This window comes from Orbicella franksi, chromosome 1 (assembly GCF_964199315.1).
Source record: "Orbicella franksi chromosome 1, jaOrbFran1.1, whole genome shotgun sequence".
Taxonomy (NCBI): domain Eukaryota; kingdom Metazoa; phylum Cnidaria; class Anthozoa; order Scleractinia; family Merulinidae; genus Orbicella; species Orbicella franksi.
In genome coordinates this window covers 25,001,331-25,026,426 of record NC_138145.1, presented here as the reverse complement: position 1 = coordinate 25,026,426, position 25,096 = coordinate 25,001,331, and the positions used below count along the sequence as shown (strand labels likewise).

Sequence of the window (25,096 nt, the reverse complement as noted above, 5' to 3'; positions counted from 1 at the left end):
CCAATCTTATTACAAGCGTAGAATCATTGAAGGACTGATGACCCAACGATGGCACCCCAGTTTAACAAACACATCCATTCTTCCATGGCGAAACTGTACCCATCGGAAATCACTAGAGAATTGCTAGAGGAACTTTTCTGTGGATGAAAAAATTGATATTACTCTATTAAAGTAGATTTCATTCTGTCTTAACAAAAATAATACTTCTAATGTTTCCTTTCCAAACTCAATAAAAATTATTAAAAAATAAGAACTAAATAATTCTTATAAATCAACCCCTTTGCAGATCATCGTTTGAAAAGTATGCCAATCACAAATGTGAATAAAGACACTCCAGTAAAAAAACAATTTAAAGGTAGAACTAATCTTCCTTCAAGGATCAATAAAACTCAGGCAGGAATTTTCCAGGGGGACCAACCCCGTTCTAGGTCACGTCTTTCACCCATGTCCTGTACAAAGCTCAAGATCCATTCAGCCCATGTAAATATTCCCAGTTCCTAAAAAAAATGTTATGTACTTAGATTTGCTATTGAAAATTGTCTAAAAAAGAATTCGAAGGTAAGACCAGTCACTGCTTCACAGATCAAGAAGTTCAAGAAGAGATTTTGTTGGGTGGACCAACTCCTTTGTAGGTCAATTCCTACACTCATCTTGCGTGGAAAAAAAAATACTTGAGGGTAGGACCAGTCTTTGCTTAACAGATCAAAAAGCTCAGGAAGATATATTACTGGGTAGACCAGCCCTTTGTAGGTCAGATCTTACACCCATCTCCTGTGCAAAGCTCAAGATCCATTCAGCCCATGAATATGTAGACAGTCCTAAACAAATTTTATGCACTGAGATTTACTGTTGAAAATTGTGTGAAAAAAAAAAAAAACTTGAGGGTAGGATCAGTTTTTGCTTCACAGATCAAAAAGCTCAGGAAGAGATTTTGTTGGGTGGACCAACCCCTTTGTAGGTCAGGTCTTACACCCATCTCCTGTACAAAGCTCAAGATCCATTCAGCGCATGTACATGTAGACAGTCTTTGTTCCCAAACAATATTTTATGCACTGAGATTTACTATTGAAAATTGTACAAAAAAAACAAAGAAAAAAAAAAACTTGAATGTATGACCAGTCTTTCCTTCACAGATCAAAAAGCTCAGGAAGAGATATTGCTGGGTGGACCAACCCCTTTGTAGGTCAGGTCTTACACCCATCTCCTGTTCAAAGTTCAAGATCCATTCAGCCCATGAATATGTACAAAGTCCTAAACAAATTTTATGCATTGAGATTTACTGTTGAAAATTGTGTGAAAAAAAAAAAAAAAAAAAAAAAACTTGAGGGTAGGACCAGTCTGCTTCACAGATCAAAAAGCTCAGGAAGAGATTTTGTTGGGTGGACCAACCCCTTTGTGGGTCAGGTCTTACACCCATCTCCTGTACAAAGCTCAAGATCCATTCAGCGCATGTACATGTAGACAGTCTTTGTTCCAAACAATATTTTATGCACTGAGATTTACTATTGAAAATTGTACAAAAAAAAAAAACAAAGAAAAAAAAAACTTGAATGTACGACCAGTCTTTCCTTCACAGATCAAGAAGCTCAGGAAGAGATATTGCTGGGTGGACCAACCCCTTTGTAGGTCAGGTCTTACACCCATCTCCTGTACAACGCTCAAGATCCACTCACCACATGTACATGTAAAAGTCCTGGTTCCTTTAGAAACAAATTTTTATGCACTGAGATTTACTGTTGAAAATTGCGTGGGAAAAAAAAACTTGAGGGTAAGATCAGTCTTTGCTTTACAGATCAAAAAGCTCAGGAAGAGATTTTGTTGGGTGGACCAACCCCTTTGTAGGTCAGGTCTTACACCCATCTCTTGTACAAAGCTCAAGATCCATTCAGGGCATGTACATGTAGACAGTCTTTGTTCCCAAACAAATTTTAATGCACTGAGATTTACGGTTGAAAATTGTACGAAAAAAAAAAAAAAACAAAGAAAAAAAAAACTTGAATGTACGACCAGTCTTTCTTCACAGATCAAGAAGCTCAGGAAGAGATATTGCTGGGTGGACCAACCCCTTTGTAGGTCAGGTCTTACACCCATTTCCCGTACAAAGCTCAAGATCTACTCAGCACATGTACATGTAGAAAGTCCTGGTTCCTTTAGAAACAAATTTTTATGCACTGAGATTTACTGTTGAAAATTGCGTGGAAAAAAAAATTGAGGGTAGGACCAGTCTTTGCTTCATAGATCAAAAAGCTCAGGAAGAGATTTTGTTGGGTGGACCAACCCCTTTGTAGGTCAGGTCTTACACCCATCTCCTGTACAAAACTCAAGATCCATTCAGTGCATGTACATGTAGAAGGTCCTGGTTCCTTTAGAAAACAAATTTTAATGCACTGAGATTTACTGTTGAAAATTGTACGGAAAAAAAAAACAAAAACAAAAACAAAAACAAAGAAAAAAAAACTTGAATGTAGGACTGGTCTTTCTTTCACAGATCAAGAAGCTCAGGAAGAGATTTTGTTGGGTGGACCAACCCCTTTGTAGGTCAGATCTTACACCCATCTCCTGTACAAAGCTCAAGATCCACTCACCACATGTACATGTAATAAGTCCTGGTTCCTTTAGAAACAAATTTTTATGCACCGAGACTTACTGTTGAAAATTGCATGGAAAAAAAAAAAAACTTGAATGTAGGACTAGTCTTTCCTTCACAGATCAAGAAGTTCAGGAAGAGATATTGTTGGGTGGACGAACCCCTTTGTAGGTCAGGTCTTACACCCATCTCCTGTACAAAGCTCAAGATCCATTGAGCGCATGTACATGTACTAGACAGTCCTGGTTCCTAAACATATTTTTATGCACTGAGATTTGCCGTTGAAAACTGCATGGAAAAAAAAAATTGAGGGTAGGATCAGTCTTTGCTTCACAGATCAAGAAACTCAGGAAGAGATTTTGTTGGGTGGACCAACCACTTTGTTGGTCAGGTCTTACACCCATCTCCTGTACAAAGCTCAAGATCCATTCAGGGCATGTAGACAGTCCTGGTTCCTAAACAAATTTTCATGTACTGAGATTTACTGTTGACATTTGTATGAAAAAAAAATTTGAAGGTAGGATTAGTCTTTGCTTCACAGATCAAGAAGCTCAGGAAGAGATTTTGCTGGGTGGACCAGACAGTCCTCGTTCCTAAAGAATTAATAGGTACAGAGATTTGATCTTTAAAATTTTAGTGAAAAGAAATCTTACAGATTCAGAGGTAAGCCAATCATAAACTTAAGGTGAATGGAGAATTTCTAAAAGTTGAGAAAAAAAACTGAGAGTCATTTGGCAGATGCAGAAAGTCTATCTATGCTATGCAAGTTGGATTTGCTACAGTTAACACATTTTTAATTTCGTAAAGGATATGAAGAATAATTTATTTGAATTGAGAATCTTTTCCTGTTTATTTTCTGAAGAATTAGTACCAAGGAATAAAAAGTATCTTTTATCAAGAAACAGTACTTCAATTGTAAAGATTTTAACATTCAAGAAACATTTGGATAATCAGTACAAATCAGATGGTTCCAGATCAAAGTGTATGTCGAAATACCGTGGTTGTCATATATTGTCAATATTGTTATAGGTTCATATATCATTTTGCTCAGTGTGGATAAAAATGTTGGTAAATCATATGATGCAATTTATCATTAACCATCAATGAAAAATAGACATGACTTGTATTGTTTGTTCTGTACCTTCTGTTGGTTGCTGTTCAGCTTGGTCTTTAGGAGACTGTACCTTTGATTGCGTGATGAACTGTGAACTATGGAATGACACTATAAATTTTAGACCTGTGATAGTTAATAAGAAGTAATAATTTTTCATTAATATCATTTAATGGGTTTAAAATCTTTTTAACAGAATATATCATTATCTCAGTTCACAAAAAAAATGTGAGGAGTTAAAACAGAGTGATGAAATGAGTGTGAATTGATTAGGCAACAAAAACAATACAAGTGAATATAAGAGAGATCATATGTTTGAATTGCAGAGAAAGATATGAAGACATGATTGATCATCGCAGTTATACACATAACTTAAGCAGTTGTGGAATTCAAGCCTGAAAAAACTTCAGGCTTGAACACGATTCGAACCCATGACCTCTAAGATATCACTGTAGAGCTCTACCAACTAAGCCATCAAGCCAACTGGGAGCTGGTCACGTTGTGAGCTCGTAATATACCAGTGGATGGTGAAGAATACAAATGAATATATGAAAGATCGTATATTTGAACTGCGGAGAAAGATATGAAGACACGATTGATCATTGTAGTTACACACACAACTTAAGCAGTTTTGAAATTTAAGCCTGAAAATAATTCAGGCTTGAATGGGATCTGAACCCATGATCTCTGCGATACTGGTGCAGTGCTCTACCAACTGAACTATCAAGCCAACTGGGAGCTGGTTACATCGTGAGTTCGCAATCTACTCGTAGATGATGAAGAATACTAGTGAATATATGAAAGATCATATATTTGAAAACAATGTTGACTGAAAAATAAAAACAGTAAAAGTATCGAAACTAAAGACAAATTTAGAACAAAGTGATTTATTAACGAAATACCTGATTTAGATTAATAGTTGAAGTTTGTTTTGGAGTGTTTTAACCAGTCTGCAGCTAGAGGGTTTCATCCAGGCTGCAATCCCCAGCATGACCTTGAAGATGAAATAGCATCCACATAACCGATTTTTCGACCACTTTTTCTTCTGGTCTCCTTCCACAATAAACTACTGGTGACAACCTGGTGTGAGAATGACTTATGATTTACTGTAAATCCTCGAATTAGTGCCTGGGGCGCTTATTTCAAATTTAGGAGAAGATGGGCGGTGATCCTTAAGTTTAAATCGCGACACCGTTAGTGCTTAACGTGTTCAACGTGTTCACTTAACGTGTTCTCAAACTGAAACAATGTACAAATCTAATACTACACGACGAAAACTATACATCCTTTGTTAGCTCAGTACTCGTCCACAAAATGGGGGAAGGGGAGGGGGGCGCTTATTCAAGGGGAGGCGCTTATTTCAAATTTTGGCCGATAGTAGTGGCGCTTATTCGAAGGGGGCGCTTACTCGAGGAGGGGCGCTAATTCAAGGATTTATGGTAGTCTAATCAGAACTGTCTAAAATCTGAAAATACTTGTTTGCTGGTTGTTCACCAAACATTCAACAAAATCAGGTCTAGTTTGAACAGTGCAATAATTTGTAATAGCTGGAATTTTATGCCTAATGTTTGTTTCTCTTCGCCAGATTTTCCACAAAAACAGCTCCCCCTGTTGGCCAAAGCACGGAACCCTCAAAAAGGATTTCTCGACCTTTCTCGCTGTTATTACATTTTTCTTAGTTTTACAGTCCGAGTTACGCAAGTACAAATGCGGATCTTGGTCGCAATGACCAACTTTACAGATTTTTCTTAACCTGAATCTTACCTTCAAGCTTAAAAGTAGTAAGCTTAAACACCTTACGTCCAAGTCAAGATTTTGAACTTTGTGCCATGCTGCTTCAAGAATCCACTCCAAACCGAGTTCTGTTGACGTCTGCCACCCATTCGTTAATTCCTGTAGTTGGATGTGCAGTTATATGTGCAATTCATGTTATTTCTAAACGGTTAAGCATTAGCTTTGCTTCTGTTGTGCGTACACGTGGCCACATCAATCCAAACTTCCCGCTGCCATCTTCGTGGTTGAGCTGAGCCTCTTCGTCTTCGTTCCAGACCTCCACTCGGTCTCGACCAAAAAACAAGTGCAAATCCGTTCCCAGGGGCCCGTTTCTCGAAGGTCCCGAAAAGTTTTCGCACCCGGAAAGCCATATCAAATTCTCGGACCTTATGATTACAGAGCTGTTTTATTCAAGTATTCTTAATATGAACAGAGGTTCCCTTCATACACGAAGTTTCAGGCGTATGAACTTCCCCGTTTTTAGATAGAGATGAACTAAAAATGGCTTTAGGGGTCCGAAAAGTTTCCGGGGTTTTCGAGAAACGGGCCCCAAGGTGCTCTCTACTGGTAGCTCCAAATCCGCCCTTAGTGTCAACTTTACGTTTGTTTTCCATTATTTAAAGGCCCCAACACTATAGGTCCTAGACCTTGTTTGCATTTGTGCCAAACAGCCATTCATAGCTGGAAAAGGAAGACTTTCAAGCAGAATTGCAGAAGTATAGGGAAGCCGGCAATTTACTGGGCGTAACTTTAAGACTTCGTTTCAGGTCTGTAGAACTTGTCTCATGATTGTTTAAAGAGTGTGGGAGTTTATACATGGGTCATGGACCATAGGTCAGGTCAAAGATGGCTGCATATTGACCCTGTTATTTTCTGGCGTATTTGTCGACCAAGACACAGTCGAGGTCCATAAACACAAGAATGTAGTCAATTACCCTGCGGGAAACAGCGGGAATCCCGAATGTTGAAGCGTTTTGACTAGCGAGGCTGCTAATGCTTCTTCCAAGCGCGCGCTGTCATGCACTTACTGCGACGTGGTTTTCATGGTTAAACGTTGTTTGATGTGTACAAATAGGCGTTGTGAGGACGAGCGCACTTACAAGTTTACTCACAAGCGAAGTACATTTAAGTTGACAAAAAAAGCTCCTGCTAAATCAGAACTTTCCCGACTAACTGAACAAGGCTTGACCTGAGAAGTTCTTGAGAATCGGGATGGATTGTCAATTTTCGCGCACGTTTCGTGTTAATCAAAATAAACTCAAATGGTCGCAAGTTCTCGCCAGACGAAGTTCAAGGTCGACACAAGTTTAAAACTTCTGCCCGCTTTCGACTTCGCTAGCCAGGGCTTGTAACGAACAATCTAAAGCGGGTAGTTCATCCCTCCCAGGAAAGAAACAAATCGGCAGATAGGAAATGGGGGGACCTGTCACAGGTAAGCTGCAAATACTTGAAGCATGGTACGTCTGCTACGGAGAGCATGGCTTGGCTTAAGACTCAGGTTAGGTTCCCATTGGAAATACGTGAACTGGAATGGACTTGGGATGTCATTGCATTCAGGCTTTCCACTTCCTGGGCGTGTCTTCGCGCAACAGCTGTTATCTGTCACTTTCTTGACCCTGAAGGTTTTAAACCGGCATTTCCCATCTTACAAAGAACAAGAACCTGTAAACGTTTGCCTTTTAATATCTTTATATTTTTACAAACTGAAATACTGCTAGAGCTTTGTAAAACAAGATTGTAGGAAGACGTTGTTTAAGTTGCCTCAGCAAACTGAGATCAGCTTTTCTAATGCTGTGACAAAAACCATTTGTACGTGACTTCTCTCTCCAAACGTAAAGATATGGCCAGTTAAAAGTGTCATGTAACTTGAAGTAAAACATGATACTGTTTAAATTGCTTCTTTCTAGCTATTATATATCTTAGGAAAGTTGCTGGGTTAAACTTCCGTTGTTTCACCCCATAACGTGAAACTGCAAGCGAAAACAAGAAAAGCAACCAAAAAAATTGCGCAGGTTAGTTTTTATACAGCTCACTGTTATACAGTTTCCTCATTTTTCCATCTAATTTGGAGGAAATTGTACCTGCAAATTAGTAAAATTTGTACTGTAGGTGCTTTGTAGGATTAAAGGGTTAACCCTTTGAATGCCAAACTTTTGCCAAAAAATACCGTTTTTAACCGTTTAGTCAGGTTTTTTAGCTGCCATGACGCTAAATAAGCCTAAGTTGTGCTAAAAAAGCTTTTTTTTTTGCTAAAAGGAGAGCTTTTTCGAGGATTAGGTACAAAATTGAGCAAAACTTCAATTACGGGCATACGCATAAGCCCTTTCCTTTCTGTTTTTCTCTGCCCTTTTACACTGGCTACCTTTTGCATTGTATGTTCTTTCTGGCTGCAGTGAAAAGTTGGATGTTAATTACGGGCGAAGCCTAGAAATGGACCTTGATCAATCATAGGCGTTGTGGACCATTTTACCACCGTTTTTGCACCAAAACTGATAACCTTGTTTTTCGATTTGCGACGTCGAAATGTCGTCGATATCTAAACCTGACCATTGTGCGGAAAGGGCTAGCCTAGCACTACTATCAGCTTATCAAGAATATCTGATGACATTTAAATTGATGACGTCACAAGTGGTACAAAGAGCATGACCATTAATTACGCATATATGCGTAGTTGGTATTCAAAGGGTTAATCTGTTGTAAGGCTCGCTTTTCTGTTAAAGGAAAGAGAGAAGAAACAAATATTAATCGAACAGAGAAAACAAAAAGAAAGCAAGTGTGGAGGGTATCCATTGTTTTTTCAACGGATAGTTTCAAAGTGTACTGTGATGAAACACACGCCTTCCCGCCACAGTTGTTAAAAATAGAACTGGCATAAGTTGTTCAACAGATTTCTGTTGTCAATCAGCGAGGCCGGGTTGTTCAAAGCCCTAACCCAGGATTAGCGAGAGTTTTGATTTGAGTTTTGTAACTCTTCGGTGATGTTCTGTTGATATTGTTTTTCCTTTGGTGTTGAATTTGAATAATCTCAAACTATAAAAAACATATGCAGTGAAAAACATTTATATCCAAGAAAAATTAATACTTTGGTTAACTTGTAATCCAGAGTTAGCGTTAACCGGTTTTCAAACAACCCGGCCGGGGTCAGCCGCTATCCAACTGGATAGCATAAGCTTGTGTTAATTTTGAAAGAGCAGTTTTCGATAGGCCATTTCCGAATTACCTTTAACGTCTTTCTCAAAGCGAGTCTTGGTGCCCATCCTTCGACATGAAAGTGCGATTTCATTCCCATGCAAATTAAACTCATTTCCATATGGGTGGTTGTGCACCAGGCATCGCTTTGATAGAGAGGCTTAAGGCAACTCGGAAATGGGCTATCGAGTGCCTTAAAATAAAGTATAATCGCTCTGGCCAATCACAAGCGCCTTAGACAATTACGTCAACCTATCCAAACTTAAAATAAATCCATTTAAACACTGAGCTTAAAGTGCGGGGAATCACCTGCGAGCGAGTCGCAATGGGTTTTGCTTTTACTTCTGATTGGATGACAAAGTGGTCCAAATTTCTTAAGCAACCGCAATTTACTTTCAATACTCAAGAGATAATCGCTCTAATACTTACAGGGTTCGTACCCTTTTTCAGAAACAAATTTCTAGGACTTTTCCAGGACTTTTCAAGGACTCAGATTGATTTTTCCAGGACTCTAAAATTCACATTAACCCTTTCACTCCCAAGATCTCAATGCTACTTCTCCTTACTGTCTGTCATACATTTCAAATTTTTTACTTGAGTTTAACAGATTTCAAGAACTTTCCAGGACCACTAGCCTTTTTCCAGGACTTTCCAGTCCTGGAAGATGCCACAACAAAATTCCAGGACTTTCCAGGTTTTCCAGGACCCGTACGAACCCTGTACTTATCCATTGTGTAGTGATTTACCCGGTTGACAGCACTGTCCATGCTTTGAACAACCATGCAAACTCTAATATTATGTGAGTCAGCCCTTCATCACCACAAATCGAAAAGTCAGCAAATGGTTAGCAATTGCAAGGCCACCTATAACGTCGGGCAGTATAATTTACTTTTCAACCAGGAGATCAATGAAGTCTAAGCCTGCACGAAATAACCAGGTCCAGAATAATGATAACTTTTTTTTAAGAAAGGCTAACCCTTGAAACGTGAACTTCCTGGCTAGTTCAAGTTACCTTTGGAGTGGTTTCCTATTGAGTGTCGTAAAACCAAAATCAAACCAATTACTTACCAATTAGACTACTCAGCCGATCTCAAACCGTAGTAAAACCAAACCCAAAACCAAAGTAATTGCTTGATTACTTTCAACACTTAACTGAAAACCACTCTACCAACTTACATGTAAAGGTGATAATCAACTAAGTGTAACCTTCTAAGCTTGACAGCTGGTCCATCATAAGCTGACAGTGCATAGGCATTGTGAGAAAAAAATCCCTCATCCATGAACATAATGCAACGACAATGACCAGTACGGAACACAGGTCTTACAGGGATAAAATAACAATGAACAAGAACACAGGAGCAGACATCATCACATTGTTCAGTTTGCAGCGAGGTAGTATTATTCTCGAATGTATGTATGCTGCACTATATACACTTGAATCCCACTATCTCAAACTCTCAGGGGAATCAAAAGTAGTTTGAAATGAAAGCGGCTTGAGTCGATATTTAATGACTGAAAAGCATATCTAAGGGAAAACAATTTGAGTCAAGATAACAGGGAATTCTAAATAACAGAGTTTCAAATAACGAGACCCAACTGAAAAAGCGTTCTCTGTCCAGCTGTAGTCATATAACATAATGTCAAGCAATTCCAATACAATTTAGCTCATTTATAGATTTACTGTGGGTAAGTTCCTTTTGGAGAGATAACAAATATCTTCCTGATCTAGTAGTATGGTCTTCTAGGGTTATTCTGAAAAAGAAGGAACAAAACATGTTAGTCAGCTGTAGTCCAATAAATAAATAGATAACAAAATACATGCATTTACAAGGTACACGGTATCAAGAGTTCACACAGAGTACAAAAGAGGCCTGCTGCTAGTAAAAAACACCTCTCAACCAGCTGTTCTGCTGGCTACTTTTAATGATTCCTTAGGAAAAGCAGGCAGAATCAACCACCCATGTCAAAACTTTGTGGTAACCCTCTGAAAACGTAGGTATCTACTGGTGGGCAATAACTATATTGATTTACTTATAGCGAGTTGCAGACAAACAGGAAAATCATGGCAATGACTTTCCTCATTTTCTTGTGATTAATTTACACAACTAAAAAAAGTGGTATTGAAACATGACTGCAAGACTGGCAAATTACAAATGCACAAGCACAGAAAAACAAATGCAGACACACAGTTTTAATGCATTATGCATCATAACAAGCAGGGCAGACCACATTCACTCAGTGAGTGATCATTCACTGATTAATGCCTACACTGTGGAAAACAGCTAGTGGACATTGGTATCTAAAAAAATGAATTGACATGGCAAAACTAAAAAAACCTAAGTATGTCTTACCAAAGGATTAGGTCTAAATCTGTATGCTAACATCATTCTCTTGCGATACAAGTCAAACTCATCATCCTCTTGCTGTATTTCCCCTGGCTCCTCTTCACCCAGACCACCAATGTCATCAGGGCCACGACCCCTAGCATTGGGCAGAATGCATATACATTAAAAAAAGTATTTTTCACGATTTAATAACCCTCTTTGGGTGTAAAATTAAAAGAAAGCTTTAAGAACCAAAGTCCAATTTCAAATTTAACACTCCAAGTTGAAAATGTGTGCAAAGTATAAAAATTGTTACAATTTTAGCGCAACATTTATTTCAATAATCAGGGAAATGAAACACTTTCAAGTCTCAAGCACCATTTTTACATTTCAAGGACTTTCGTGGCTTCTGGGGGGGGGGGGGGATGCAGACCCTTTAAAACTTCAAATGCCCTTCTCAACACTTGTACAGGCAAAGAGGTTTCATCAGCTCTCAACTAGTCAACTATTATTATTCTACTTATTGCAAGATACAATTAGCAGAACATCTTAGCAAAAAAATTTAGCATTTCAGTCATTTCATCATGGAGAAGGGTGGCCTCAAGGTTAGTGCCCTTGTCCCCAGCACTGACTGAGGACATTGTGTTGTGTTCTTGGGCAAGACACTTTACTCTCACAGTGCCTCTTTCTACCCAGGTGTATAAATGGGTACAAGTGAACTTAATGCTGAAAGTAACTCTGCAATGGACTAGCATCCCATTCAGGGGGGAGTAGAAATACTTCTAGTCGCTTCATGCTACGGAAACCAGTAATAAGCGCCAGATGGGCCACTTGGCTCCTATGCAGACTTTTTTAAAATTTCATTCATCATGTTCATACTTGTTCACAGGTGCTGTAATCCCTTGTCCTTGAGATCCGAGTCCCATTCCTTCTTGCCAGCCAGCCTGTTGAAGCATCTTATATCCAATGTTGTCCTCTTTTATCTTGTGCTCAGCATAGTCAGAGAAATCAAAGCTGTCCAAAGAAGACTCGCCTTTTACAGCTTTAACCTTTGCTGTAAATTTCTTCAGTTCTTCCGGAGGGAGGAAGTCGCCGATATGATGTTTCCCTTTACCTTTTTGAGTGAGTTCTACTGCTTTTTCTGTGAAAAAGACAACTGACAGATAAATAACTGAAATTCTGCAAGAAATTGAAATAAGATATTTTTTCTTCTAATTTCACTCATGATCTTCTTATGGGTATTCTGGGTCAGAACTAGCCAGTAAATGTTGCACAAGGATGTTGCAGCTATGGATAGGGGTAGGTTTATATTTAACATCTTAATTTTCATGCTTCTGTGGGTGTAGGGAGGAGATTATAGGAGGGGGCACACAATGGAAGAAAATGACAACAAGGAAGATGATCAGAGAGATCACCTTGTGTGATCATCCAGGTGAGGGTAGTTCTGAAAAGAACTGTTGTTTCTGACTGACATTTCAACAACCTGAGCAGAAGTCATCTTTGGAGTCAAGTGAATGGTGTCAGTAAGTCAATGATGTTATACATGCAAGTCTGGTCTGTTGAAAATGACTGGTCTATTTAGCCGTGATGGTATTTGCTGAAAGACTTGTGTGAAGTTTGTCAGCAGTCATTGGTTGGTTCTAGTAAGTTTCCAGCCGTCTATTGTTAGTCAAATTAAGTCAGTCTGTATGAGGTCCATCTAATTGTAAGTCAAATTATATCCTTCTGTTTAAAGTCTGTTTGTCTGTTTTTTTTTTTTTTTTATTTCCTGAATAAGTCATTTGTAAGGTGCTGGTAGTTGTTGACGTCTGCTAAGAGGTGTTTGTTCTAAGTTAGTGTACCAGTTTGTCCATATGTTGAAAATAGTTTGCACTTTTGACTGTAGGTTAAGCATTGAGGAGAGTTCCAATCAATTCTGTGGTTCAGTAGTTGATGATGTACAGCAATGAGAATTATACTAGGGCTGTGAAGTGGCCTGAAGTTATAATTCAAATTATATGAACAGATGAAGTGAGAAATATATGAGACAACAAATGGTAGGAATTTCCCAGTTAGTGCTTCAAACCACTTTTTAACGCCAACAGAAGGGCGAACCCCCCTAAAGAAAGCAATACTAGGAGCCTGGGTATACCCACAAGGCCCTGGGACCTAGATCTCGTGGTCCCATGATGCTTCGGTGGCTTTTTGATGCCATGGAATAGACAGGCAAAAGAGAGACTCCATAGAAGAGAGGGAAGAAGGGTGGGAAGCTCATATATTTCTCACTTCATCTGTTCATATAATTTGAATTATAACTTCAGGCCGCTCCGCGGCCCTAGTATAATTCTCATTATATTTCACAGACGCTGTTCGAAATATATGAGACAACAAATGGTAGATTTTAACGCTGCTACTAAGAGCAATAAAAAAGGCATGGTTCCACATAACAAAAACATTTTAATTATACATATATATATTATATATATAAATCAGAACTCAACACGAGAATAGCTGAGGTTACATGTAGATCTACTGTGAGGATAAGACCCCAGTAGCAAAGTCTGAATTAAACAACGGCTTATAGTAAAATGTTCTGAAAATTGAAGCAGAAGACCAGTCGGCCATTGACATGATAGTCGACAGCGGGACAAATGCATTGGCAGCTGCTGTCGTAGATGCACCACGCACAGAGTGAGCTTTAAAAATTTGACTGTCTATTCCTGCTGCACTCATAAAGGTTCGTAGCCAACGCCCCAACATTGTAGAAGTGACCGGTTTGTGAGGGCATATAAATGAAATAAACAAGTTATCGGGAAGAGAAGACGGGATAACGGGTCGAACGTTCCTGGATAATTTTAGATATTGTCTGAAACATTCCACTGGACAGAGCTTCTTGTCTTGGTCAAAGCGGGCAAAAAATGCTTCCGCTGGTTTATCTGCACTGCCAGTTTTTCTAGGGACAGTGAGTTTGAAAGACACCCCTTCTGGAAGGACGCTGCAATGTCTGAGATCCAGGGAAGCCAAGGCGGAAATCCGTTCAGGACAGGTTAATGCAAACAGGGTAACTAACTTCATTGAGATAGCTTTAAGTGATAGGGTGCTGTTTTTCCCCAAAGAAATCATGTGTTTAATCATAACATCAACATTCCAGGTATGGGAATACCTGGGCTTTGGAGGACGTTTATTGAGAGCTCCTTTAAGGAACCTAGTAATGTAAGGATGCTGACCCACTGAAAAACCGTCTATCTTTGGATGAGTTGATGAAATAGCAGAACAAAGGACGTTAAGTGATCAGTATGCTAAGCCTTCGTTAAAGACTTCTGTCAAGAAAATTAGAATGTCACTTATAGATGATGAAAGAGGATCAATTTGCCGTCCAGAACACCAGCGGCACCAACTGTTCCAACTAGACTCGTAGGTTTTGCGTGTGGAGGTACGAGTTGCTGCGATGAGTAGATCGGCAACGTTTGTTGGAATGCCCTCAGCTTGGAAACGTTGGTAGAGATGTGAAATACGGCCAAGTGAAGGCGAGGATACATTGGATGAACTCGGTTCAAGTCGGTCCGGTCCGTTAACAGGGTTGGACTGTTCGGTAGCAACACTGGCTGAGATATTAGAAGTCTCAGCAGAACCAGCCACCAGGGCTGGGCTTGCCAAACTGGGGCTACGAGAATTAGTTCTGTTTGATCTATTGTTACCTTCGTTAGGGTTGTGGATATCAGATTGAAGGGGGGGGGGGGGGAAGGCAAAACCCCATAGAGGAGCCCAGTTTATCATGAAGGCGTCTGTGTGGATGGCTCCCGGGTCGGGTCTCCAACTGATGTAATCCACGAGTTGGTTGGTTAGATGACTCGCAAACAGATCCGTCTGACAATTCAGCAGAAAAGGCTGAATGATTGTTGGGTCCAACTTCCACTCGCTCATGTCCTTGAATTCTCTGGACTCCTTGTCCGCTGAGACATTGTCTCTTCCTGGGATGTGAGAAGCTATCACAAGATGTCTCTTTCCTGACACCAATCCCACATCTCTAAGGCCAGAGTCATAAGTTGGGGGGGAACGTGTACCCCCTTTGTTGTTGATGTAAGCAATGGCGGTCGTGTTGTCTAGCTTTAGAGATACGGTTACGTGAGACCTGCCTTTGAAAAAGGTTTTTAAGGCCAAAAAGGATGCCTTTAGCTCTAGATAATTGATGTGTTGGAGAGACTCTTTTTGTGACCATCTGCCATTGGTCTGAAAGGATTGATGCACTGCACCCCAACCTTTCTTGGAGGCGTTGGTTGTGATGATCATATCCGGTGGAGGAAGGTGCACGGGACTGCCATTTGCATTGAGGGTGTGTTTCAACCACCAAGCAAGTTCTACTCTGGCGCTCAGTGACAGGGCAATCAAGGCGTCGTAAGACTCCTGGTTCATTTGTAGGCCCCTTATCAGATCTGATTGTAAGTGGCAAAAGTGTAGTGGAGCTCGCCAAATGGCTGGTCTCGAGGACTCTAACAGACCTATTAAACTTGCTAGGTTTTGCAATGTGATACTTCGAGAAACGAGCAGGTGGCGACAACAGTCTAGAATTTTGTCGCTTTTTTCTGCCGGGAGTGATATCATCATGCACATTGAGTCTATTTGGAAACCCAGGAAGGTTATCACTTGTGTTGGAATTAGTAAAGATTTCTTGAGGTTTATTGTAAAACCTAGGGACTGAAGGAGAGTCAGTACCAGCTGAGTATTTTTCACAGCTTCCTCCACTGTTGCAGCCAGAAGGAGAAAGTTGTCCATGTATATAAGGACTTGAATGGCCTTCCTCCTCAGGAATGCGGCAACAGGTTTTAGGACTTTCATAAAATTCTGGGGGCTGAACACAGGCCAAATGGGAGAGCTTTGAACTGGTAACACGTTCCCTTCCAAATGAAGCGAAGGAACTTTCGGGAAGACTCGTGGACAGGCACAGAAAGGTAAGCATCTTTTAAATCTATATTTGTCATAAAATCTCTTGGTAAAGGCAACGCCTTTAGACAACTGAGGTTTTCCATCTGGAAATGCTCGTTTACAATGAACTTGTTCAAAGAACTTGGGTCTTTCACCGGACGCATAGATCCTCCCTTTTTGGGTACAAGAAACAGGCGGCTGTAAAAACCGTCTCGGGTAAAAGGGTGTTTTGTATGGCCCCTTTTTGCAATAACTCGTTCACTTCCTGGGATATTAGGAGTGCCTCCTGACCCAATGCTTGGCTAATTGGTGGAGACTTCTGAAAAGGAGTTTTGAGGAAACTTATCTTGTAACCTGAAACAATTGAGAGAATTTGTGGATCCGATGTTAGGGTTCTCCAAGACATTATGCACTCTGAGAGTCTGGCTGACATCCCTTCTGGTGAGGGGGACGAAAAAGCCCGTTTTTCGAACGAGGCCCTTGGTAATTTGACTGAGATTTAGGAGGGTTTGAATACCCAGTAGATCAATACTTGTTAAAGGTGTCTCCTCGATGTTTGCTTTGAGACTGGGAACTATTACTACTTCTAGAAAAGGATTTCCCTGTAGTTTGTGCCAAATTTTTTGTGAGGCCCCTTGACAACTCGGCCTGTTTTGAGGCCAGGGAGGGGAAATCATCTCCAAATAGCCATGATTTTGCATTAGGCAGAGGTAGTTCCGCGAGGTTTGTCCTCGAACAGTTTATGGCAGCTAGGACTCTCTGTCGTCTCAGGATAGACAGTTGAGCATTGGCTGAGCCTAAAAGGCAAAGAGCTTGCTCCAAAGCTACTTTAATTTCCTCATAAGTTGGAGCTGTATCATTTTCGATACAATCATGAAGGCCACAAAGTGGGCCCGTGGCATTTAGGAAAGCACGCTGAACATTAAACATTTCCTTGTCCCTTTCTTGTACAAACTTTTTCACTTTAAGTGGTACTTGATTCAACAATTGTTGATCGAGTTTTGGAGCAGAGAGTACATCCACTTCAGGTGTTGCCCAGTCATCCATAATAACCTGAGATGGCTGGTAAGATAATTTTCTCCAAAAGTTAGTATCCAGAAATTTGGAGAAAGAGGTTGATGGTTTCCAGGAAGTTGACTTGGCAACTGGGTTGAACAGCCCATGATCATCACTAGTATTGGGTTATTCCAGAAAAAATACACACACCCCCGACGGATGGCAAGCATTTTTGACCCCCCCTCCTGACTGGATTTCCCAGACCGCTAGAGCCCCCCTCCCGCCCGGATTTCCAAGCTCAAGGACCCCCCCTACTGCCCGGATTTCCACTTCTTTTTTTAAAGGCCCTAACTGGAAACAACAGGCAATAGAAAAGGCATAACATTTCATCCAAAGATCCCCGTTTATTATAATTTTAAAAGCTCGGCAAATATTGCGAATTTTGCGGGTTAAATTTCAACATTTTTTAAATCAGATTACGGTATTCAAATGATCGTGTTTAATGTTTGAATGATCTCACACTCTCCTCCAAAACGCCATTTGCCTTTTTCTCTACCACAGCAAATGTACAAGATAAAAAATTCGTAAGTCATAAAAATTATGTAAATGTAAGAAAAATTACAGCGAAAAAAGTCGTTACGGCGATTATGAATAAAACTATAATTTCAGTTTTCGGTGACAAGACCGCCTACATTGGCACGTGTTTACAAGATTGAGTTTCCGTTGTTAGTACTGTTAGTGTGACATTTAATTAGCTTATTAAGAAAGCTTTTCAAACTAGACTAATTTTAAATTTCGTTACCTTTATGGGTCTGTAGGTCAACTGGAACTCTTGCCTTTCTTTCAAGTGTTCAAGTTTTCATGCGTAATGCCCACATTCTGGCTTCCATAAACTTGTCTTTTACCATATCGATCATAAGGCACGGATAATAAAGTGGACGCAGCCTAGATAATACTGCTTAAAACTCTTGTAGATCTGATGAGGAATCTTCAATGTGAAATACTTAAAGAACTTAACAACGCCGAAATAAGTATATTTGTTTATAAACAAGTTCTGCTCTTGTGAGGTCGTTTAGATTCCCAATGCTACAAGCAAATTCGTTACCACGATTTTACGGTTACAGATCGTAACAGGTAAGAAAGAAATTATACCCAAATTGTGCATACGCATGTTAGCCAGCAAAACGAGTTCTTGGGTTGCCAGAATAAAACAGTAAAAGTACAACTGACTCCCAGCCTAAATCGTCTTTTCTTCGCATTTTTGAGGATGTACTCTGGCAAGGCACAGGCGCGGGTGGCCTGGGTACTGTAAAAATGTTCCAGGTGTTGCGTGCTCAGTTGATGGCGTTTTATCCGGTTGTAAAGCTGTTGTTATCCACTTATCGATGCGCTGGTTCTTCATGATTGAGGTAAGAACACTATAAACTGAAAGACTACAAGATTTCCCATCGCAAAGTTCTTTTTTTAAGTGGTTAAAATGTATCGATCGAGGTTAAAGTTAAAAGTGGCCCCCGAGGAAGAATTTTTAGGTTCAGATCCCCCTCCCGCCTGGATTTCCCGAGCCATCAACCCCCCCTCCCTTGAGAATTTCCAGTTTGCCATCCATCGGGGGGGGGGGGGGGGTGTATTTTTTCTGGAATAACCCATTCGCTGAGTTTTCAGCTTCGTCAGATGTCTTACTAGACTCTGTTGGTGCCTTAGTAGGCACTACGGGTGCCAGAATAGGCTCTACGGGTGCCCCAACAGGCGTATTAGCAGTCTTAAAAGATGCTTCGGTCACCAAAGGTTCACTTATCTCCAAGCCTGACGTTTCACCAGCCATAATCGACAAAGCATCGTCGTCAGTATCTGCAATAGTTCCTGGCTGATTTGCTTGGGACTCTAGCAAGTGTATTCAGTTGGAAAGACGTTCAATAGACTGAAGGATCTTCTGAAGGGGATCGTTTTCGTCCTTGTGCAGCTTCGGCGGGGATCCTTTGTGATGTATGTTAGGCGATGAAACAGAGTTTTGGCAGGAAGATGGCGAGTCCTTTTACACGACTTGTGTCTTCTGTGGGACATGTTCAGTGATTTTAAACATCCTGAAAAGCGACAAATATCACCAAAAAGAAACCTACTGCGTCAAAACACAGAGGTATAGCCTAAAAAACAGTTAGAATTAGTAAAAGGCAAGGCAAAGGCAAAATACCAAATGGTTTGAAGCACAAGGAAAAAAGCCACCGAAGCATCATGGGACCACAAGATCTAGGTCCCAGGGCCTTGTGGGTATACCCAGGCCCCTAGTATTGTTTTCTTTAGGGGGGTTCGTCCTTCTGTTGGCGTTAAAAAGTGGTTTGAAGCACTAACTGGGAAATTCCTACCATTTGTTGTCTCATATATTTCGAACAGAGTCTGTGAAATATAATGTGATTGTTGGCATCATCCTTTCTTGTTGCTTGTTTGTGTTCAGTCAGTCTCAGTCAGTCTGCCTGTCTCACCGATGTAGAGAGCCTGACAGTCCGAGCATTTGATCTTGTACACTGCTCCCTATCTGTTGTTGGGTTTGTCCTTTCTTTAACATGGGTCGGTAAGTGTCGTAACATAGTTGTAGGTTTGTGGGCGAAACAGATGTTGTAGGGTTGTAGGATCCATGAGATGGTCTCAGTTCTAAGTGCCCTTAATGTAAGGTATAGTCACTGTAACAACAAGTGTCAGGTTTCTGTTTGTTTTGTCAGTTTCAGTAGGTCCATGAATATTTCTTCTAATGAACTCAGCGTTGTAGTTGTTCAAACCATTTACCGAGGATGATGATCACACTCACATTTTTCTGGACAACAAGAACAAGTAACATATGGAAATACATGCAAAACAATTCTAGACCTTTCTCTTTATCAAGCTCAGTTGAAGCTGTCATTCCTTCCAAATATCATCAAACTAACCTTCTGTTTTTCTCATCTCCTTCTTTCTCTTTTTATGTTCCCAGGTACCTCCTTCAATATCTTCATCTGAGTCATATTCATACTTTGGTTTGTCACTGTCTTTTTGCACAACTGCACCAGCCTGATAAGCTGCACGCTGAGCCAATATCCTCATGTACATTTCTTGAATCTAAGAAGAAATGACAGTATGCATCTGGTTGCTTGCTTACACTGAATAGGTATTGTACCAGATAATTACAACAACGACAACAGCAAGGAAGTGTAATGAGCGAGAAAACAAGTGACAAAGCACACAAGTAAAAGTGATGATGTCATAATTAGTTCTCCTAAAACAGTACAATACTGAATTAAGAACACCTCTACATGTAGAAATATTAGAGCACTGTCCTGTAAACTTAGCACCAGAAATGTAAATCACAATAGAAACAAAATGACACCCCTTGTACCATTGCCATGACACCAGTTTTGCTGCTGGTCCTGTTTAAATCATGACTGAAATTGGCAGTTTTAATCAAGATCATCCACTCCTTAAAGAGTTGCAAATGGGGATATTTGGTTTTTGACAAAAAGAGGCTGGAGCCAAGATTGTTGCCATGGCAATGGCACCACCTACGGATTTAAAAAATGCTACCTAGCACGAAAGCTGTGGAACCTGCTACCAGAGTCAGACAGAACTATCAGAACTTTTGAGGCTTTCAAAAACAGTACAAAGAAAATTGACCTTTTGGGCCTTTTAACCTAAATTTTTACTTGTTACATTATTGATTGTACATATGATTATTGTTTTACTTCTTAGCATAACATGTAATTATTTTAGATTGTATTTTATGACCTGACTTAAACTTTCTAAACTTTTAAATTTTTTTAATTCGTGTGTTATAATATTTACTTTTCAATTTATTTTTCATTTATGTGGAATACCTGTAAATAAGCTGGTGTGTCATTTCATCATGTGATATCAAACCTGAATAGCTAAGCGTATGACACAATAAACTTATAATATAATTTGTATTGTACTTTATTGAGTGTCATTCTGTTTCTTTTGTGATGTACATTTCTGGTGCCAAGTTTCAAGAACACTGCTCCAATACTTCTACAGAAATTTTTGATTCAGTGTTTTACTGCTTTACGATGTCATCCAAAAAGATAAATATCTCTAAAATGAAAGAAGATATTCCAAAAAGGAAAATACCATTCTTCTTTATTTTGAAAAGCCTTTCAAACAGGCAGCAGTTTAAGGCCAATGAGTCCACATTATCCTTACATTCAAATTACCTCTTGCTGTTCTTTGATTTGCTTCTGTCGTTCCTCTTCCTCTTTGTTACTCATTGGTATGCTGTGTTCAATCTCTGCAGCTACAGCCAATGCGGCAGCAACTGCTGCATCACTGTTAGAAGATGATGATGACGATGATGTAGGTTTTGGAGGGGTTGGATCCCACCTGCTCTTTCTCTTTCTCTTTTGGGGTCCACCACTTGTGTCAGTCTCACTGTTGTCACTTTTAGTGCTACCTTCTACTCTGTCACCCCTCAAACACTTAACAAGGTTCTTGTAATATTTGTGATCTTGACTGTTGACATCAAACAAGAAGCTGTGGAATGGAAAAGCCAGAGACTTGTGCTAGGATTGTAATTCAGAAACAGTTCAAAACATGTAGTGGAACAACTTTTTGAAGCAGCACTGCTTGTTGTGGCATGTAAAAATAGGTAGAAGTACTACTACTACTCCACTCTGCAAGGGTGGTGGCCTGTTGCAGATTAGCATTTTAGCAAGCATTTTTACAGTGCAGTTGAACCTCAGATAACAACCACCTCTCTACAACAGTCACTTACATGTACAACAGTTGATAATGTTCCATCTTATTTTAATCTCTCTGCAATGGCCACCTCTCCACAATGGCAATAGCCACTTAAAGTGCATCCCACCTGCTAAATAACCTCTCATCAATGAGCAGTTAATCAATGTCTGGCGAACAGTGTAAACAAAACCCCATTCTTTTATTGTAAAAGGTCACAAAATGTGATTTGTACTGCATATCATTGTTCCTGTTTTTGTTTGGTTTCTGTTTTATTGATACAGTAGAACCCCAGTAACTCAAACACTGAAGGGAAACGAAAAACAATTCAAGTTAGCGGGGGCTAGAGGAACGTCGATTGAATATCCAACTTGCCATGTTAACAATTGATAGTTTACTGAATTTTCAGCACCTAAGTATACAGTGACAGCTAAATGCACTGCATCCGGTATGACTCATAACATCGGGAAATGACTGTCAAATATGCAAACGGTTGGTTGCACTGAGTAAAATCAAATTGCTGTGGTGTTAGTTTTGAGTGTTTTTACCGATTACACGACAAGAAAAGCTAATGGGATGACATCCCTGGTGAGTTACATGAACCAGAATTCAAGTTATCAGGGTAAATTTTTATCAAGGGAAGCAAAATTTAGTTCGAGTTAGCGTGGAATTCAAGTTATCCGAGTTCGAGTTAACTGAGTTAAAATGACTGAAAAGTAGGGTTTGAGTTAATGGGGGAGTTCAAGTTATCCTAGTTCGAGTTACTGGGGTTCTACTGTTTATATTTTAGTTGTGTTACATAATTAAATACTCCAATTAGCATTATTAAAAATATAAATGTTGTAACCCTCTAAAGATACAGGTGTCATATTACACCCCTACCTCTCCACAATGGCCACCTCTCTACAACAGCTTTTCTCTGTCCCCAAGGTGGCCACTGTGAAGAGGTTTGACTGTATCTACCTTGAAGGTGGTAAATTTTGAGCATGTGGCATAATCATGAAGACCTTTTCGGTCCCATAGTACAGAGTCGCAAGCTGTGTGCACAATTAAGTATGGAACACTACAACTTACCCATAATTTGGGTTGTTGACGTTGTCCTGAATGGCAGCATGTTCCACCTGATCACCTCCCCGCACCACTCTAGCAGCCAGAACTTCAATGCTGTCGAGTATTTCTTTATCCTCTGGTGGGGGAACTTAATTATACCGCTCATCAGAACATTTTCATGCATTTACCGTGATCAAAATTAGACCAAACATATAGGGCGTTTGGCAATAATCGGGCCTCTAGCTAAGATCAGAAGCTTCGAATTCAAAATGAAATTACCATTTTCCTCCAAATCTTCTGGAGCCTCAAAAACGTCCGGTCTGGCCGATACTGGTTTAACAGGCGTCGATCGTTTAACTGTTGTCAACTTCATGCTCACAGTTGGACGGAAATCTGTACTACTGGAGGCTGACGTCGAAGGAACAGATGTCTTCTGTTGTTGCATAGCTTGAAAGCGAGCTAAGAAATTGCCATCGTTTACGAACATTGTACCACTACTTGAAGCCTTTTGTGCATTTCCTTCACCAGAGGAAGGTAAAGCTGGCATTTTGCTTTGCTCGGTTTTCTTTTTCTCCGCAATACGACGAAGAAGTTCCTGCTTTTTATCCTCCACTGATTTTTTGCGGTCATCCATGGACGCCATCTTGTGTTGAAACATATTTTACCCATGAAGCACTGCAGACTTACCGAGCTTACACCACAGGATACCCACACAATGTCCCCGTGAGAATTTTGACACAAAAATGTAAGTCGCGAGGTCTCACTTACTTCCACGTGAATTTAATAAAAAAAGACAAAAAAAACAAGCGCTAGATAGAAAGCAAAGAATAGAATGGGTTACAGTTTCCTATAAATTGTACGAATCGGAATGGCGTGGTGTTTTCCAGTAAAACACTCGTATCTGTATAAGCTTAATAGACCTTAATAAAGGTGGGTATTTCACATCTTAATTAATACAGTTCAACGTTTCACTTTACCGAACATTCATGAGAGACTGTTGCAAATCATTGCACGAGATCAAGATGCCTGAAAGTCTTAAGGAACACAATCAAACACCCCTTGCTTTTAAGAGATCCTTACTAAAATATTATACAAATGCTGTAGATATTTTTGATCAAGAAGATATAAGGACGTGGCGGACAATTTGCCCAAAGTGCAACACCGCTAAGACCTTAACGCCCCCACCGCATTGCTGCTTTTAAGTTCCCTATACTAGATTTAGATTTCTATATATTGTATAATTTTGTCTCTCAATTATATCTAAGGGGGTCGCTGTAATTGGCTAAGCTGTCGCGGCTCCCCTGGCCATTTTGTTTTGTTTTGCTGTTTTTTTTTTGTTTTGTTTTTTTTGCTTCCTCTTCTTTTTCTTTTTCTTTATGTGTAATGGTAGGCCGAAGCTTAATAAATAAATAAAAATAAATAAGATATCACAGAAGATACCGGAATATAATGACCCTTGCAACACACATAAAAGTCGCAATCCTAGTGAGAGGAACGGTTTAGGGAGGAGGGAGAAACGGCCCAAAAAGTACGGAAGGCGAGACTGAATGAGGTGAAAAAAAATAAATAAATAAATAAGGAGATAAGATACTTCAATGCCCGCCTTTCCTCTCCCTCTTTTCTGCAAACAAGACTAATAAGCCTGTGTGTATTGCCCTGAGATGATGACGGATTACTCAAGACTAAAAAATTTAGGAGTTTCTGACACAATTTTGGGATTGATCATTCCGAGAGTGACACTATTAAATGTAATATCTTGTCAATTGCAAGTGAGATTATTAGTATCTTTCAGTCTCCATGCACACTGATTATTCACTGATAGCCATGTCCTTCGTGTAAGCAGAAGTGCTGCAGCTCTGGTAGGCTTGTAATTCAATTTGTTGTCATAGTGTGGCAGCTGTTATTGTTTTGGGGCTAGAAGCATTGTTTCTGTTCTTTGCTTCACTGTTCTCTCGAAAGGTATCAAGCTTTTCATGTAAGACCTTGCGAGAGCGCTACCTGACCCCGTGCAAAAAATAAGTTTCCAAGCTCGGTATCTCACTGAATGCGCTATTATCGTCCTTCGCTTTACGTTACACGGCAGTTTTACAGAGGAATGTTTCGACGATAGGTCTAAATGGCTTCTTGCTGTCTCAGCTGAAACCATAGAGATACTTACCCCTCCGTAGTCTAAGAAACGGTTGATTGAATGACCAATGAGTGACACGATTTTTACACTTTTCAGCGGACGGCTTGGAAAGTCTCCACTATATTTGCCCCAGTAGCTGGGTTGACTGTGAGAAGTACCAAAAGTGTCCGCCGGTCAAAGGTGACACACTATGTCAATATGCTTGACCCTTATAATATCACCCTCCCCTAATGGGAGGCTATAACAACAATAAAACGGTGTGCAATTACGTCAAGTATAATCGAAGTCTGCAAGTCCTTGACAAGTCAGGACCTCCATGGTCA

At 40.0% G+C, this 25,096-nt stretch overlaps 1 protein-coding gene and 1 pseudogene across 1 annotated transcript; both read right to left on the bottom strand.

Moving 5' to 3' along the window:
* Window positions 1-5,167: 5,167 nt before the first annotated feature.
* Window positions 5,168-23,328, bottom strand: LOC145498344 (SURP and G-patch domain-containing protein 1-like). Its single transcript, XM_081478264.1, has 7 exons — window positions 22,925-23,328; window positions 22,670-22,793; window positions 21,076-21,391; window positions 19,801-19,969; window positions 11,864-12,125; window positions 11,012-11,141; window positions 5,168-10,412 (listed from the first exon to the last, which is right to left on the bottom strand). Exons 1-7 carry the CDS (start codon window positions 23,301-23,303, stop codon window positions 10,386-10,388), a joined length of 1,407 nt encoding a protein of 468 aa, XP_081334390.1. The 5' UTR covers window positions 23,304-23,328; the 3' UTR covers window positions 5,168-10,385.
* LOC145498333 (uncharacterized) lies at window positions 12,741-17,028 on the bottom strand (annotated as a pseudogene).
* Window positions 23,329-25,096: the final 1,768 nt, after the last annotated feature.

Excerpts from the sequence above, each read along its gene's own strand:
- LOC145498344 (XM_081478264.1), bottom strand. The coding sequence starts at position 23,303 with ATGTTTCAACACAAGATGGCGTCCATGGATGACCGCAAAAAATCAGTG. Across the intron at positions 22,794-22,924 it reads AGAAGATTTGGAGGAAAATG|TTCCCCCACCAGAGGATAAA; the intron begins GTAATTTCATTT and ends GGTATAATTAAG. Across the intron at positions 19,970-21,075 it reads AAATCAAAGAACAGCAAGAG|ATTCAAGAAATGTACATGAG; the intron begins GTAATTTGAATG and ends ATTTCTTCTTAG.